Source organism: Agrilus planipennis, unplaced genomic scaffold, assembly GCF_000699045.2.
Source record: "Agrilus planipennis isolate EAB-ADULT unplaced genomic scaffold, Apla_2.0 scaffold2, whole genome shotgun sequence".
Lineage (NCBI taxonomy): Eukaryota > Metazoa > Arthropoda > Insecta > Coleoptera > Buprestidae > Agrilus > Agrilus planipennis.
Window position 1 is genome coordinate 2,471,721 of NW_020442464.1, and position 15,149 is coordinate 2,486,869.

Sequence of the window (15,149 nt, forward strand, 5' to 3'; positions counted from 1 at the left end):
TATTAAATAAATTATAATTAAATAAGTACTTATAAAAAAAACAAAGTAATCTGACATTCTTTTGATACACAATATGAAAAACTTTTGGTGGATGCGATGGACATATGTATTTCTTCATTTAATTCAATAAATTAATTTTTTTTAATTAGTAGAAATAAAACATGAATGACCTCCCTTCTGAAGTGACAGTTTTTGATATTACCATGATAGTAAGCATATTCAAATTGAAAATTTTTCGTAATTTTGTTGCCATATTTAAATGAGAAATTGTTTTAACAAACATGTGTCTTACTGTATGGCTTTCTTTATACATATAATCACTATTTTTTTAATTTTAAATTTAAGATGTGGAAAAGTTTTGCACTGTATTTTATTGCAGCAGTATATAACTAGGTAATATACACATTTACACAAACTTTAAACATAATTTTGAGCACCCAGTACACGTGTACATATGTATAAATAGGTACAGTTCCACTATAACATTTACGCACCAAAAAATTTCCAAAATTCTCCATGGCGCATCCTGAACAAACATGCATTTATGGTCTATGAATGCTAATACTGAAGCTATTTAATAAAACACATCTGTTCAGTTACAGACGATAGTATCCTTATAGATCCCGGAAAACGAGAATCAAGAGGATCAATCGACGGTAAGAAAAATTAAATAAAAGAGCTACACGTAATCGGATAATAATATTTTATATAGATTAGAAATAATTTCCAAGTTGATGATCCAGGCAAAATTTCTTTCAGCTGTTGAGAGTTTCAAAACTAATTTTTACATGATAAATTACCGTTAATGGATCTCTAATAAATGACCAACTTTTAATCAAATCGGGGAAAGTTTTTTCATTTGAGGGAAAGCACTTTTACAATGGAAATTACTTTACCTACACATAAATGTTTTCGTACTTATTTGAGCTATAATCTTCGTTTCTCTTCTCCTCATATTAATCAACAGAGCTATTCAAGCAATTTAAGGGTGTAAAATGTTTTATTTAATATATAAAGTTGAGTGAATATCAACGGATTTTTCATTATATTTGACCTTCTATAATACATCTTGAATTGCTTGAATAGTCTTATAATCTAAGTTATTTATAAAAGATATGTTACTGGGACAACGTTTTGTAGTTGCGTTCCTGAAAACGTGTTTAATTCCAGGGGTAGATCTTGGTCGAGTGGCTACTCCAACTGCTACTGAACGAATGTTACCGTGGAAACGTAACGATGAAAACGAATTTTCTGCTCCAGTACAGCAGTCCGAATTTCCCGCTTGGGCCTCAAACAAAGAATATTTGGCCTACAATTCGCCCTCTGCCACGTTCTTGGGTACGATCGCTATTTTAATTCCATTACGCGTCAAAACTGATGCACCATTGGAAAAGTGACATAACTTCAAAGTTGATTTTATCGCAAACCACTAAACCGATTTTTAAGATCTCTCTTTTAAATGTGGCCTATGTCTCTTATGCCTTCTTTAATTTCAATTTTGGACATATACAGAATGTACAAATGATAATAAAAACTTTTTCCACTTGAAATTTACAACATTCTGTGGAGCGTTACGGTTAAAACAGATGGAATAGTCCTATATTTTCTAAGCATTTTTACGGAGGAAATTCTTTTGTTAAAATTATGCATTTTATACCTATGATGTATAAGTCAAACCCATACTTGACTGATTTTGTTAAATTTATCCCACTGATAGCTAATTTTGTCTTCAATTCCAGGAGGAATTGAAAATCCTCGTTCTTCTGTAATAGGATTATTTAGAAAGGACAGTACCAATTCAGGACAAGCAAGTAGTCCTGAAGTGTCTCCCCAGAAGGAACGTCGACGATCCTCTGGAGCGAATGCGGTTCTACTTATCGAAGAAAACGAATTGCCTGTTGATCCCCTGGGAGCCATCGTAAGGCCAAGGACGTCGCAAGGCTCTCACACACCTACGCAAAAGAAGCCAGTTCGAAGGGGTTCTATGCTGGAACTAACGGGGTCTGTCAATAGTGATAATTGTAACGATCACCATGTAAGAAGTTTTGGTTTTTTCTTTTTTTGGTTGCAGGTATTACTATTAACGATTCAGTTTTAATCATTTGTTGTACGAATCTCTTAACTGACATGCATGAAACAGTCATTAACATTATTTTTCTTACTTATCTACTTCTCACATACGCATTAGTAAAAAATATGCAAAATGGGCTGAAGAATTATTGAGCGAAAGCCAATTGGGGTTTGGAAGAAATAATAAAGCGCGTGAAGCTATTTTAGCTTTACAGGTAATAATACAGCAAGTGCTAACTAATTTAACTGCAAAAATAATAATTGTTACAATTAGATAAAATTAAAAAATTAAATATGCAAGTACCTATACATTAAAATTCACCGGAATTACACAGGCCTTGGTTACAGCTAACAATATTTTTCGTTGTAACATTATTACTTCAATTTATAGTAGCCTTATTAGGAAATTAATATTTAAAAGTGGAACTATTTACTTACGTGTAATTAGAAATTTATTTCCCGTTTTAATTCGTGGTGTGGAAATAACGAAAAGGTGAAATGCTCTGTACGGCAAAATATAGAGAGAAACAGTTTAAAACGCAATAGTTATTATACCTATTAGTGTAATAAAACAATAAATCGCTTTAGTGTTTTTAAATGTTCATAGCATAATAATTACGTTTGTTACGTATTTTTCTACCGGCACAAGGCTACTAAAGCTGGTAAAGCAGTGGTTACATTTATCTGCTCTTTGTGCTATTTCGGCTACAACACGTATTATAAAGGACACGGTAGGCTTCTTGTATGGCTTTCGTGGAAATTTTAGGGAAGCAGGAACTTCCATACTTTATAAACTATTTTTTCATTTGCTGTGGTGCCTGACGTTGTTTCTTTTTAATGAAATGGTCTTCAACCTTGTCGCTTATGCGCAATTTCATAAAAGCAGCAACGAAAACTCGGAAAAGATGGTGCAATACCCCACGTCACTGCGGCAATACAATTTTTTTATCAAGGACATACTCTCACCACCGATAACTACCATAATTAATGAGATCATTTTTTTGTATGTTTTTACAAAAAAAGAGAAACTGTTGACGCCAATTAAAAACGAAACGAAGAGTGGTGTTAAATATTTAATATAATAAATTAGTTATAACACTGTGACTACAAAATGACAAAAACACTTCGTGTTACAAATTGTTTTTTATTATTACCTTATTGCCTTATGATCAACATTTTTATCTCAGTGGTAGAAAGTTAATAAAGATAGGCTTATGACATGAATGAATAATTGAGCCCACTGGATGCATAATGGTGTACCTATAATATCATCTTGTTTTCGAATTTATGAGCATTGTTTTTATTTTTAACAAATCCATTCTATATGTAATTATACATTATGTTAAAGCTTTTTAGCAACAAATATGCAGGTAATTTATGTACTTTTAAAAGTTACTTCGACAAACATATCTGCAGTTAATTAGCATATATGTCATTATTGTATTATTTTGCTTCTTTCACTATATAAAAGGCCTCAAACGTCCGGGCAGAAAATGGATTACATTTTGGACAGAATTGCAAGAAATGAATTTTTAATGCCACTTGTTTCAAAGAAGAATTCCTTTCTCTACAAAATGACGGGGTAGATCTTGATCGAGTGGCTACTCCAACTGCTACTGAACGAATGTTACCGTGGAAACGTAACGATGAAAACGAATTTTCTGCTCCAGTACAGCAGTCCGAATTTCCCGCTTGGGCCTCAAACAAAGAATATTTGGCCTACAATTCGCCCTCTGCCACGTTCTTGGGTACGNGGAATTTTTCCCACACAAGCCTTGCTATATGAGCTCTCAAAGCATATAAAAATTATACGGCTTAAATGTGAAGTTGGGTGCAAAAGAATACAATTAAATCCTCTGTCGGGAAAAAACAAAATGACTTTCCGAACAACCCAATATATTAACTATATTCTCATTTTGTAGTTTTAATTGCTTCTCTCATTAAGGTTATTTTAAAATCATTATTCCTTCTCAGACAAAAAGATCGCTTCTGTTGCAGCATCGGCGCTTAAGCTATAGTAGGCACGCTGTGGATGACAGAGATTTGTCCACACAAGTGAACTATAAAATGCATTACAACATGAGGAGATTGGTGGCTGATAAGAAACACCACAAAAGGCATAGCAGAAAATTAAACAAGGTAATTATAACATCTAACGCTACAAAATAACCAAATTAATACAAAAAATAATGCCTAAATGAAGACAAAATGTTATTTTGTTAATTTCTCTGTCAATTTTTTTGATATCATAGTCGAAACTATTAGGTAAATAAATCAGGTTTAAGTCAAAGTTAAGAGTTCAAAGTTCAGAATTTTATTTATATTTTAAATAAATATTTAATATTATTTCATTGAACAGTTTGTCCACTGCTTCTCCTTTATTCTCTCACATATGATGTGGTAGATAAAGAAATAAAGTTTCTTACATGTTTTTTCTTTTTTGAAAAGAATAAAATCAAATTATCGATTTTCCTCTTTTACAGGATGGAAGACAGAATCATGTCAGCTTTCCCGAATTTCAACAAAACGGAAGTGCTAAACAATTTTCGCACGGTAAGTTATTCTAAATAATATAAATGTAGGTACCCGACAGGATTCACGCAATTTAGGAATGAATTTCTATAAATAAATATGTATCTATGCAAGTTTAAAGGTATCCATAAGTATTTACCGATGATATAATAGCTCCAGGAATTAGAAACAGTGTTTTACAAAAATCAGAATCATTTCATGTACTCATTTTACGTATTTTGATTCTACGAACTATAACATACATAAAATGGCTTCATTTAACTCCCACAGGAAAGACTACGGCATACAATCTAAACTGTAATCACGTGATGACATTTCTAATTTAATTCGTTATTTACAGATTACACAAACATATTCCTGGTCAAAATAAAGTTTCTGTTTGTTACAGACTACATTAACGACGTGCTACATGAAGATAGTATAGCCGATACCAAAATAAAAGAAGATTGGGACAGTCCGATAACGTTTACTGCAAAATCCTCACGTAAGAAGTGCTTTAGGCTTTATGTATTTATTATATAAATACACTATTCGTTGTTGTGAATTAACTGCTTGCCTTTTATAAAATAAGATTGGGAAATTTTAGATAGAAAAACTAGTTTCATTCGATTTTATTAGACACTTCATGTGAAATTCAAATCAGTTTGCTAGTAATTTAGTTGTAATTATCTACTCAATTGAATTAAACCAATAGCGTATTTTAGTTAAAATGTGAGGCATGGATTAGATAGGTATAGGCTTTGCTTGTATTACTTATTTGCCTGAAAGGTAGTGAGATTGGGTACATATATCATATATGACATGATGTCCTCTTTTTTTTTCCTTTTTAAAGTATTTTACTAACGCTTATCCTGATAATGAACATTTGAATTTGGATTACAGTTTTGCAGAAAAAAATAAGAACAAGAAAATTTGAAATCATTAAAGATTAAATTAACAAGCAAGTGGATCATAAGATCGCATACATACATCAAAATTTATTTAAAGGCAATGACATCCTAAATAACGACTCCATTTTATACCCTGATAAACATTCCATGTATAGAAATTCACCTACATAATATCTACTTTAAACTTTGTCCATATTTACTATAGTTAGTCGACAATTTCCAACAAATGATTAGATATCTATTGTCTCTTTAACAACAAATTTCATTAGTAGCACATTAGTTACACTTACACAATAGATTTCAAACTTACCTACTATTAGCATTAATGTTATGTTCAATGACGACTGAATACGATTGTAGTTTTACACGCAATTCTAAAACTGAAATGAAGACTCATCCGCTCTAGCAAACAAGATAAGGAGTCGACACAAAAGTTGTCCTTCAGTGGAATACTGAAGGACAGAGTAGGATCAAATGAAAAATGTGTCTGGGTATAGAATGAGTAATACCCAGTGTCGTAAAACTATTAAAAACTTTTTGTGAATAAAACAAAAAATGGTTCTTTAGTATTTTAATAGTTAATAATTAAGAAAATGCACGCTTATTATAACTACAATGATGTCATATTGCTTTATTATTATATTTCACTCGACAAAACAGATCTGCCATCTTAGGGCATCCGCCATATTGAATTTATAGCGTCGTCAAGGCAGATAGTCGCATTATTTTTAAAAGTTAAGTGTGCATGAAAGATAAATGTAATTGTTTATTGTTTCTCATTAATAAATCGGAATTTTCTAATTTCTAAATTTAACAGATCGATTTGTTACCTTTATCTTTATAAAAAAATTTACATACCTACCGTTGTGGGTTGCAAGACACGCGATATTTTAATAATTTAAAAGGACTTATATACTATACATATATAGTCCTTATACAAGTTATAAATTTATTTCCTCTATTTTTATCGCATAAATTACTGATTTTTCATTTTTAATCAGTTCTGAAAAGGCGCCAACTAAACCGGAGATTGCATTTACTTTTACCTTCTGCAATTCTCGCTTCAAAATCGATATCCTCTTTGTTCGTTTCCTGTCTCTTCGCGAAATATTCTTCAACTGCAATCTTTCGTATCCTGTCATTTCCACTATAATTTTAATATACAAAATTTTCTGCCTTTTAATTCAACATTACAGAAAGTTTGCAACAATTTCATCATATTTGATGGTAGACATATAAACGTCTTTATAATTCTGCACAGGAAAAATTCCAAAACTATCCGAAAAAATGAAACATGTGCATGCATTACTAACCACGTATTACTGTTTCTTATTTAATTAATCTTTCAAATAAATGTAGAGAAGAACTACTAACCTGTTTTATTTATTCTTTTGATCTAAAAAAGTTAGAAACTTCATTAATTTTTCGTGTAACTCCCTGTTTAGGTACACGAATTATTTTAGATTTTTCATCCTGCATTTTTAAATTTTAGCTGTCCTTTTTGGGCGCACAGATGCACGAACAAAGTCCCTCAACAACAATTTCCTTTCATGTTTTGTTTTTAATTAATTTTCACTAAATTAGTCTAATATCTTCTTCTATGTCTAATTTTGCCTTCATTCGAATAACTAAATAACCAAAACTTTCTAGGACAGTTTATATTAGATACCTTTTTCTTCAAAATGAATGCGATTATTTTGGCCTTATTGCCTAAGTAAGAACTTCTAACTTCTTCAAAACGTTTTTTCCTTTAGTTCCAAGTCTAGTCCTAATATTAAGCACTAAGTTCTCGTTAGAGGAATAATTAAAGGATTAATGGAAGGTTGAAATCATTTAATTGTAATTAAAAGTTGAAGATACTTAATACTTATCAAAGTTTCAAAGCAATAATGAATTCATTTTGTACCCATAGGCTTTATACAAGTTTCTTTATTATAAAAGTTTATATGAAATTGAGTTTCTGACTGTGGGACCATATTATACGTCACGGTTATTTTTGCGTGTGGATTTAGATATTATTTGTTCAACAGATAATTAATTTACACTATTTTACTTGTCATGTAGCATTCGTTTAACATGTGAAAATTTCCTATCCAGTAACTAATTTTAAGGAAAATGAAAGGTGTAGTAATGGTGTGTTACATATTTTGCTGAATTTTGTATCAAATCTCAACAGAACCGTAAAAATTCTTCAAGAAAACAGATTGCGCTTGGCATTAAATTTAATGTCTCATTTTCCACTTGTCGTTTTCGCTGTAACTTCCGTTTTAACCAGTTATCGATTTCGTTGCCGTCGCTACCCTTTTGATATAGGTACCTTATCTACCACTTTCTTCATTTCCTAAAACAGTGGTGGGAGTAATTTAGAATTTTGGTGCGGTTAAGCTTTATTACTATCGACTTTTACGAAAATAAACAAGGAATTAGTATCAGAGAGCAAACAACAAGCATTTTAGGAATTTACTGTAGGTGTTTTCTCTTGATGAATTTAAATAACAAAGGTGCAAATTTGTAGTTATCATGAATTAGAGTTATTACAATAATTATATGGTCATAAAATGAGTCCTTCTTCTGCAGTGTTCATACACACGTTTTATTCAATTTTTTGCCTTTTAAGTGGTAGTATAAAATTAAATAGATATTTACAATTTATCCCACTAGTCCGTTGATTCATAAGCGAAAATAATAAAAATTACAATTTGAACCCGAATTTGTAAAAATTAAATCCCAGCAGAAATAATTTTACTAGATATTTTAGTTGATATTGCAAATTTAATTGTGTTTGAAGCGCGGCGCTGTACGGGTGCGAAACATGGACGATTGGGGCTGTAGAAAAAAAAGGTTAGAAGCGTCCGAAATGTGGTGTTACAAGTGAATGATGAGGATACTAATAAAGAAGGTTAGAAATGAAGAGGTATTAGAAAGAATAGGAAAATAGAGGACTTAATGGAAGTCAATAAGTAATAGGCGAGATAGGTTGGTAGGACACCTTCTCGGGCATGAAGGTTTAGTCAGAGACATATTAGAGGCAGAAATGGGAGTTATGAAGGGTACAGGTAGGTCTATATTAGATTACTGTTCGCAAATAGTTAAGGATGTGGGTTGTTCTAGTTTAAGAGAAACATGAAGATTAACTCAGGATAGGAAAGAGTGGAGGTGCGTGTCCAACCAGTATTAGGACTGACGACCTTATGATAATGATGAATTAAGGAACTTGAAATAATTTCTAAATAAGCATGTGAAAATTGAGATTATTACAAGTTACCTAATAAATTCTACTATTTCTACGGCAAATTTACAATCGAAAATTATAATTTTTCCGTTGTCTTAAAAATTTAGTTTTCTCCGTGTAGCTTTAAAAACTAATTTCTACACAACTTTGATAATAGAAATTGATTTCGTCCATGAGCTTATTTAGCAGTTTTAAATAATTTATGCATGATGTTGTATGATATAACTCAATCCGCTACCTGTGTATAAATAGTAACGCTTTTTTGTTGGTATAATGGGATAATGGTGACGTTGTAGCAAGTGATGAAGCGGCATTGAGTACGTGCAGTGAGGGATGCGGGAATAGTCAACTAACACCGCTAATGGGACCAAAAACCAAAAAACCCACTGCGGCAGAAGGTTACCTACCCTGGCGAAGGGATAAGTCCTCTAACAATGGTACTCCACTAATGCTTTTACCCCGCTTACCGCTTTTTATAACGAAAGTAGAATGTGTTTAGCTCGTAGTTATCGCTACTTAACACATAAACAACTTTATCTCTTCTATACTTTCTTCTTCTATATTAAATAAATTATAATNGCTAGCTTCCGGATTTGTTATTTCCGAATTTTATAATGTGATTGGAATTAAAAAGACGCTCACCTTCAACGAAATTTCCTTTCCGAGGCTTTATGTCAGCCCAATCACATATTGTGTCAATACTTGTCATTTTATCGTAATTTAAAAACTTGGAAATTACACGGTACACTATAAGAACTACGATAAATTTTCCCTAATCGGCGCCATGTTTTTAGGCTCCTCCCATTTGACGGATCCCAATATCTGAGTTGACCGCCGAGGGGAATAGGGATGATCTTCTAGAATACTAAAAAATGTTTTAGGTGAGAATGAAGGGGTAGAGATAGGAACGCTGGAAGTGAAGAAGCGAATAAACGTAAATATACAATAGTACATGCTTATGAAGGAGGAGAAGGAACTTTTAAACACTATAATCTTCCCTTAAGTTAGGTTATGTTAGTTAAAATGGTAAAATGGTACCATAGTCTGTACAATAACGGTTTATTTTCATTGGACTCTCCACCTCCGCCCTTTATTATTACAGTTTCCTAAATCCTACCATTGAAAATTGTTGAGCACCTAAGAAAACCAGAATCGATTTCTTACGTGTAGTTGCCCATTGCTCTCTTATATCGTTATGTAAAATGCTTGCCATAAACATTTTCAACTTTACATTAAACAAAGACTTTCTCCGTTATTTGATTGCATTTATACGTAGGAAATATTCCTTGCTAGGTCAAGCGTTGTAATCCTTGGGTAAACTCCCAGAAAACAAAGAATTCAGATAATTTCAAGGTTTACAGCTCCGGAGCTTTGTAATTATGGATTATGAATGCTGGCGTTTAAAAGCTTCAAATGCATTCTGATGTGAAATACAGTAAGACAGTTCGCTTTAAAATTTTTGGACTTCCATTATTTTTCTGTTTATCTTCTTTTTTATTTTAAAAAGTATGAAAAGTTACCTAAACAGGGAGTTCTTAAGTTCCATTTGCCCTTAAAATGCCTCCAAATGTCAGATTAAAAATGAATAAGGAAATGTTTAAAAATTGATCTGAAATCGTTTTCCCAACCTCCGCCTATTTCCTTCCTGCACTGACGTCAAAGTTACATTAGTAGACGCTTCTAAAATAAAAAAAAATTTAGATGGTAATACATTGTAATGAAAGAAAAATGGTGTGCCAAAATTACCATTTTTTGGTCTCAGATGTTGCAATAAATTCTTTAAGAGAAAGACTTTAATCTAGAAAGTTACTGCCAGGATAAAAGAAAATTATGAAATTCTTTTAGAGCACAGAACAGTTCAACCCAATTGTGAGCTAATACCTGTTGAGTATATAGTATCAAAAGAAAATTATATTTCCCGAAATAAACAGAAAAAGGGAAGCTCATTACTTTGCTACCCGACATAATCCCCGAAGCGCCTACCTTTTCTTAGTCCCTTTGCAGTTTATAAGGCTGTGAAAGTTAATCTGCCTATTATTAGGTCATGGATCACCTGATGGCAGGAATAGAGGACATACTGGGTCTCCACGGAAATTTCCACGTACGAGACAGGTACTAAAAAGCCACGTTTGTTATACTTCATTTACTTTCTCTAGCGATGTGCCCCTTCCAATATCTGGCAAGATCATAGGAAGGGAGAAAAAGCTCATTATACTCTCGATTCTTGTTCATTAAACATACTTTTTCATACAGTACCTGCCAAAAGTTTTGTTCGGTCATGAATAGTAGTGCGAGTCGAAAACAAGCGTTAAAGCTTTTAATATGCTTTCAAATATAATAAACATCTCGTTGATATTTTCAGTAGTAAATAGTACCAATAACAGCACATTTGAGCAATGCAATTGTAGTGGATAAAATGATCATTTTTTCCGTGCAGTACTATACGGATTATACGCTCCTCCCCAGTTAAAAGTTTGGCCGAGAGTTGTCTCCTTCCTTTTCTGGTCTAGTGCTGTTCTTTTCTACTTTGCGCCGGTCAAACTGAAGGTCACATCGCTACAGAAACTAAACGAAGTATAACACATTTTTACTAACTTGCTTTGTTTGTTTCAGATTTAAACACTTTGACAACAAATTTATTCGTCCATACCTAGTCCGGAATTACACAGGAGCTGAACCGAAAATTCTTGAGACTTATTCCAAATTGGCTATGCGCGACGCGATAGAATTTATGCGCCGGAACGCCTCAACGATCGGTAACATGTCTGGTACCGAAAGTATGTCTGCCATTTTTAGAAATTACACGGCGGGAACTTTGAATGGAAGGTGGGCCGACAAGCTATTAAACACCTGGTAAAACTCAAAGGCACAGACTGCCCTTTATTTTCTGTTGCTAAAGTAAACTATAGCACAGAAGTTAATTTTGCATGATTTGCTAATTGTTTTATTCAACTTGTCAGCAGTGCCTTTTACGTTTTAGTAGTTGTATCTATTATTTCTAGTGTCCGATCGAAATATGACTCACTTGATTAAATATTCAATACACCTCATGAATAAATATTTAAATTTCATGATTCGTGATTTCCAAAACTAATTTCGACTGGACACTGATTAATAATTATTATTATTAGTACAAGCTTATCTTAAATTTTTAATTAATTAATTAATACCTCAATTAGCTGTCTCATCTTAGAAGCTGATTTAGTAGCATTCCCTTTTTTACCAGTTTAAAGCTTTGGTATTCCCCAGTTCTTTTGAATGATAAATACTGAGTGACTGATATCGTTTTACAACGCAATAGCACTAAAGAATTCAGCCGCAATTGCCGGCGAAACGTCTGGACTGACAATTCATCATAACTCTACCGTTGTTCCAACGTTTTGTTGACAACTGCGGCTATCATCTTCAGTGGTACTGCGTTGATAACATGGACGAAGTCTCAACAGCTACTAAGTGTCGACTGGTATCGCTACCGAGACATACATAACTTTCAGCTGTTTTGTCAACGCAGTACCATTGAAGTGTTAGCCATAGTTTCGCACGAAACGTCTAGATCTAATAGTTTATTTAGACCACGACCCTTTAGCCCAAATTATAATTTCGCCATGCGTTCCGGTCGTGAATGTCTACGTTCTTAAATTAACCCTAGTTCCCATCAACTTCTATTTATACGACGAAAGCGAAAGAAAAAGATTAATTCCAGAAACTAGGTACCATCTCCAAATTGCTTTAACCTCCTAAAATAGAATGTATCTAACGTCAAAGGCGCTTAAGTTATAAAGAACCTTTATTGTGACAAAGTGCGAACCGTTTCTATCATCAAATTATAATCATCGAGGTCAACATGGAACCTTTACGTAGTACTTATGGAGTTATCACGTTTACTTCGACGGATTTAGACCTTATCATATGGCCCAAAACAAAAATCAATATTTACTGGCTGCACGGTTTACTCTTTTAATTGATCAGTTATTGCGATACCGCTGGTAGTCGAAGATTCACGCATAATCCGTGTTTCTATATAGGGGTGGCCCTGTAAGGACATGGAACTACGTAACTGAGAAGTGATTGTTTGTTTATTCGAATAATCTATACTTATACGAAAATTTCCTAAAAAGAATGTACATTGTAGATACTTTTCCACAACTAGTATTTTATGTTTTCTGTTGTTTCATGGTTCAAAATTCTTAAAGCCATTGTTCACAAGCAACAATTTTTCGTTAAATGATATACTTATTATTTTACCCATGTATCACATTATATATATAAGGACTTTAGGTAGGTATTTGCCCCGTCTATTCTACCCTCCTAATCTCGAGGGTTGACGAGGGTCTTTCACCCCACCTACGCTTACCTAACACACACGCATGCATATATCTATTTCGTTTTTTCGAATTTACGAAAAAATTCTGTCTGGACTGCGTTTTTTTATTTTACTTGTTTTCTTAGATCTTCAATAGAGGGCAATCGTTTAAATAAAAAATTTAGTTGGCATATTTCTGAAAACTTCTAATGACTCCTAGTTTCATGTGAATATTCCTTAATTTGAATTAACTAATATTTCGTTATTATTGAGCTTTCAAATTTGTTTATTGCCAAACTCGAATGTTTGAAATAAACACTTAAAATATTTTCTGCTACACATTATCATCATTATTGGATTGATCCTAATTTTGTTGATTAATATAACATCTCCCGAATTACACCCTAAAACGAATTCCGTGTGGATGACTCTCCCTTAAGTATTAATTAAACTGTACACGTGCTTGTGGACAAACATTCTAGATACAAAACTGCGTGGTCCTTGTATTTCTGTTTGTGGATAATGCCCCGAAGACATTATGTTTGATGGCAATTCCAAAAACAGATGAAATAAAGGCCAGAGTTTGGGGTTTGCTACTCGTGTGTCTGGTTAGTTCACAATTTTTAGTAAATAATCGTAACGTGTGGGTCAAAAAACTCCTACACAAGCACTCAACGTAGTAAACAAGTCTGATGCCAACGAATCGAACATTTCTCTTTTTCCGAAATAGGAATAGAAATGACTGGAAAAGGGTGTTATATCTATCATTCTAATAGACGTCTTTTATTGCATTTTATATTAATGTATATAGTCGTCGAGTACAAATATTTTTCAGTTATGTAAACGGACAATCGTTACTCATTATAAAGTAGACAAATAGTGAAGTAGATACAGCAGTACAAGCATACTAGAAAGTATTGGTGTGTTGCAATTTATTGATTTGAAGCGAACATTTGCGAGCAAGAAAATCCACAAGGAAAATGAAACGAAAAACTAGGTTTATACGAGCATATATTTGTTAGGTGCGGATACATAAAAGGCCTTCTTTGAAGACGAGCAGTAGTTATTGATTCGCCAAAGGCTCATTTTAGGTTTGAAAGAACAAGATACGGAAACTTATCTAACAAATGAACTGAAAACAGCTTCGATATTTTGATGGACAAATTTGCACTCTACAATTCTTTAAAATTCATTTGCAATTATGTATTTGTAATTGAATTCAGCATATTCTACACAGTATATTGAGACTATCACAAATGCGAATCAACATCAAGTTGAGTTCACCGATAACATCTCCGAAAAGTATTAGGAATTCTATAAGATCAACCAATAAGCATTAAAACAGGGGAGATTTATGAATATTAGGGCATGAACACTTGAACTTCTGAACACTTATCGGCTACTCCCTCAATATTTACCTTTCTTTATTTAATTCCTCGCACGTATGGATGAATCTAGCATCGTGTTGATTTACGATTTGTGATAGCAAGCTACTCAACTATCTCGGTAGATACATTTTAAAAACGCTTTCGCAGAAAATATAGTTATGTCTTAAAAATCCAGAAAGAAATAATCAAAAGCATTAGGAGAATCAAATTATACTTACTGGAATTGCATTTTGGTTTAAAATAGTTTATTGTCGTGCTGGCGTTATTTTCATAAGACACTTCATGACTTTGTTTCAGCACGAGCTTCAGCCAATTGGATAATAGCACTTGGAATATTGACATGCAAGAACTAGAATATAATCCATCCAGAAAGGACTTAACTGACGCAAAAATTCATCATCTATTAGCCGAAGAACTATGCAAACCTAAAAGGGTAAAATTCGTTTAATTACATTCTAAAGTTTACTTACATAAACGCTTTTTCATCTCATATTATATTGAAGACAACATTTTTATTAATTTGCTTTTATTACACGGTTGTTCAGAAAGTCATTTCGTTTTTTTTCGTGGAAATGAAAGACAGTTTTCGTATAATAAACAAATACTTTATTAAATTATATATTGACCGTTCTGGTCCAACACCTTTTGCCATCTTTCTGGTAGTAGCATAATTCCACGCTCATAAAATTTTTGGTCTTTGCTGGCAAAAAACTGATCGAGGAGGTTTTTGACCT

At 32.8% G+C, this 15,149-nt stretch overlaps 1 protein-coding gene across 1 annotated transcript in view; it reads left to right on the forward strand.

The window, feature by feature from the left end:
• LOC108736290 (probable Na(+)/H(+) antiporter nhx-9) overlaps window positions 1-15,149 on the forward strand; it is a 52,922-nt gene that overhangs the window by 27,399 nt on the left and 10,374 nt on the right. Inside the window, exons 6-8 of the mRNA XM_025980998.1 lie at window positions 10,766-10,836; window positions 11,338-11,550; window positions 14,713-14,848. Coding sequence (XP_025836783.1) covers window positions 10,766-10,836; window positions 11,338-11,550; window positions 14,713-14,848 — 420 coding nt within the window. The remainder of the gene's footprint in view (window positions 1-10,765; window positions 10,837-11,337; window positions 11,551-14,712; window positions 14,849-15,149) is intronic.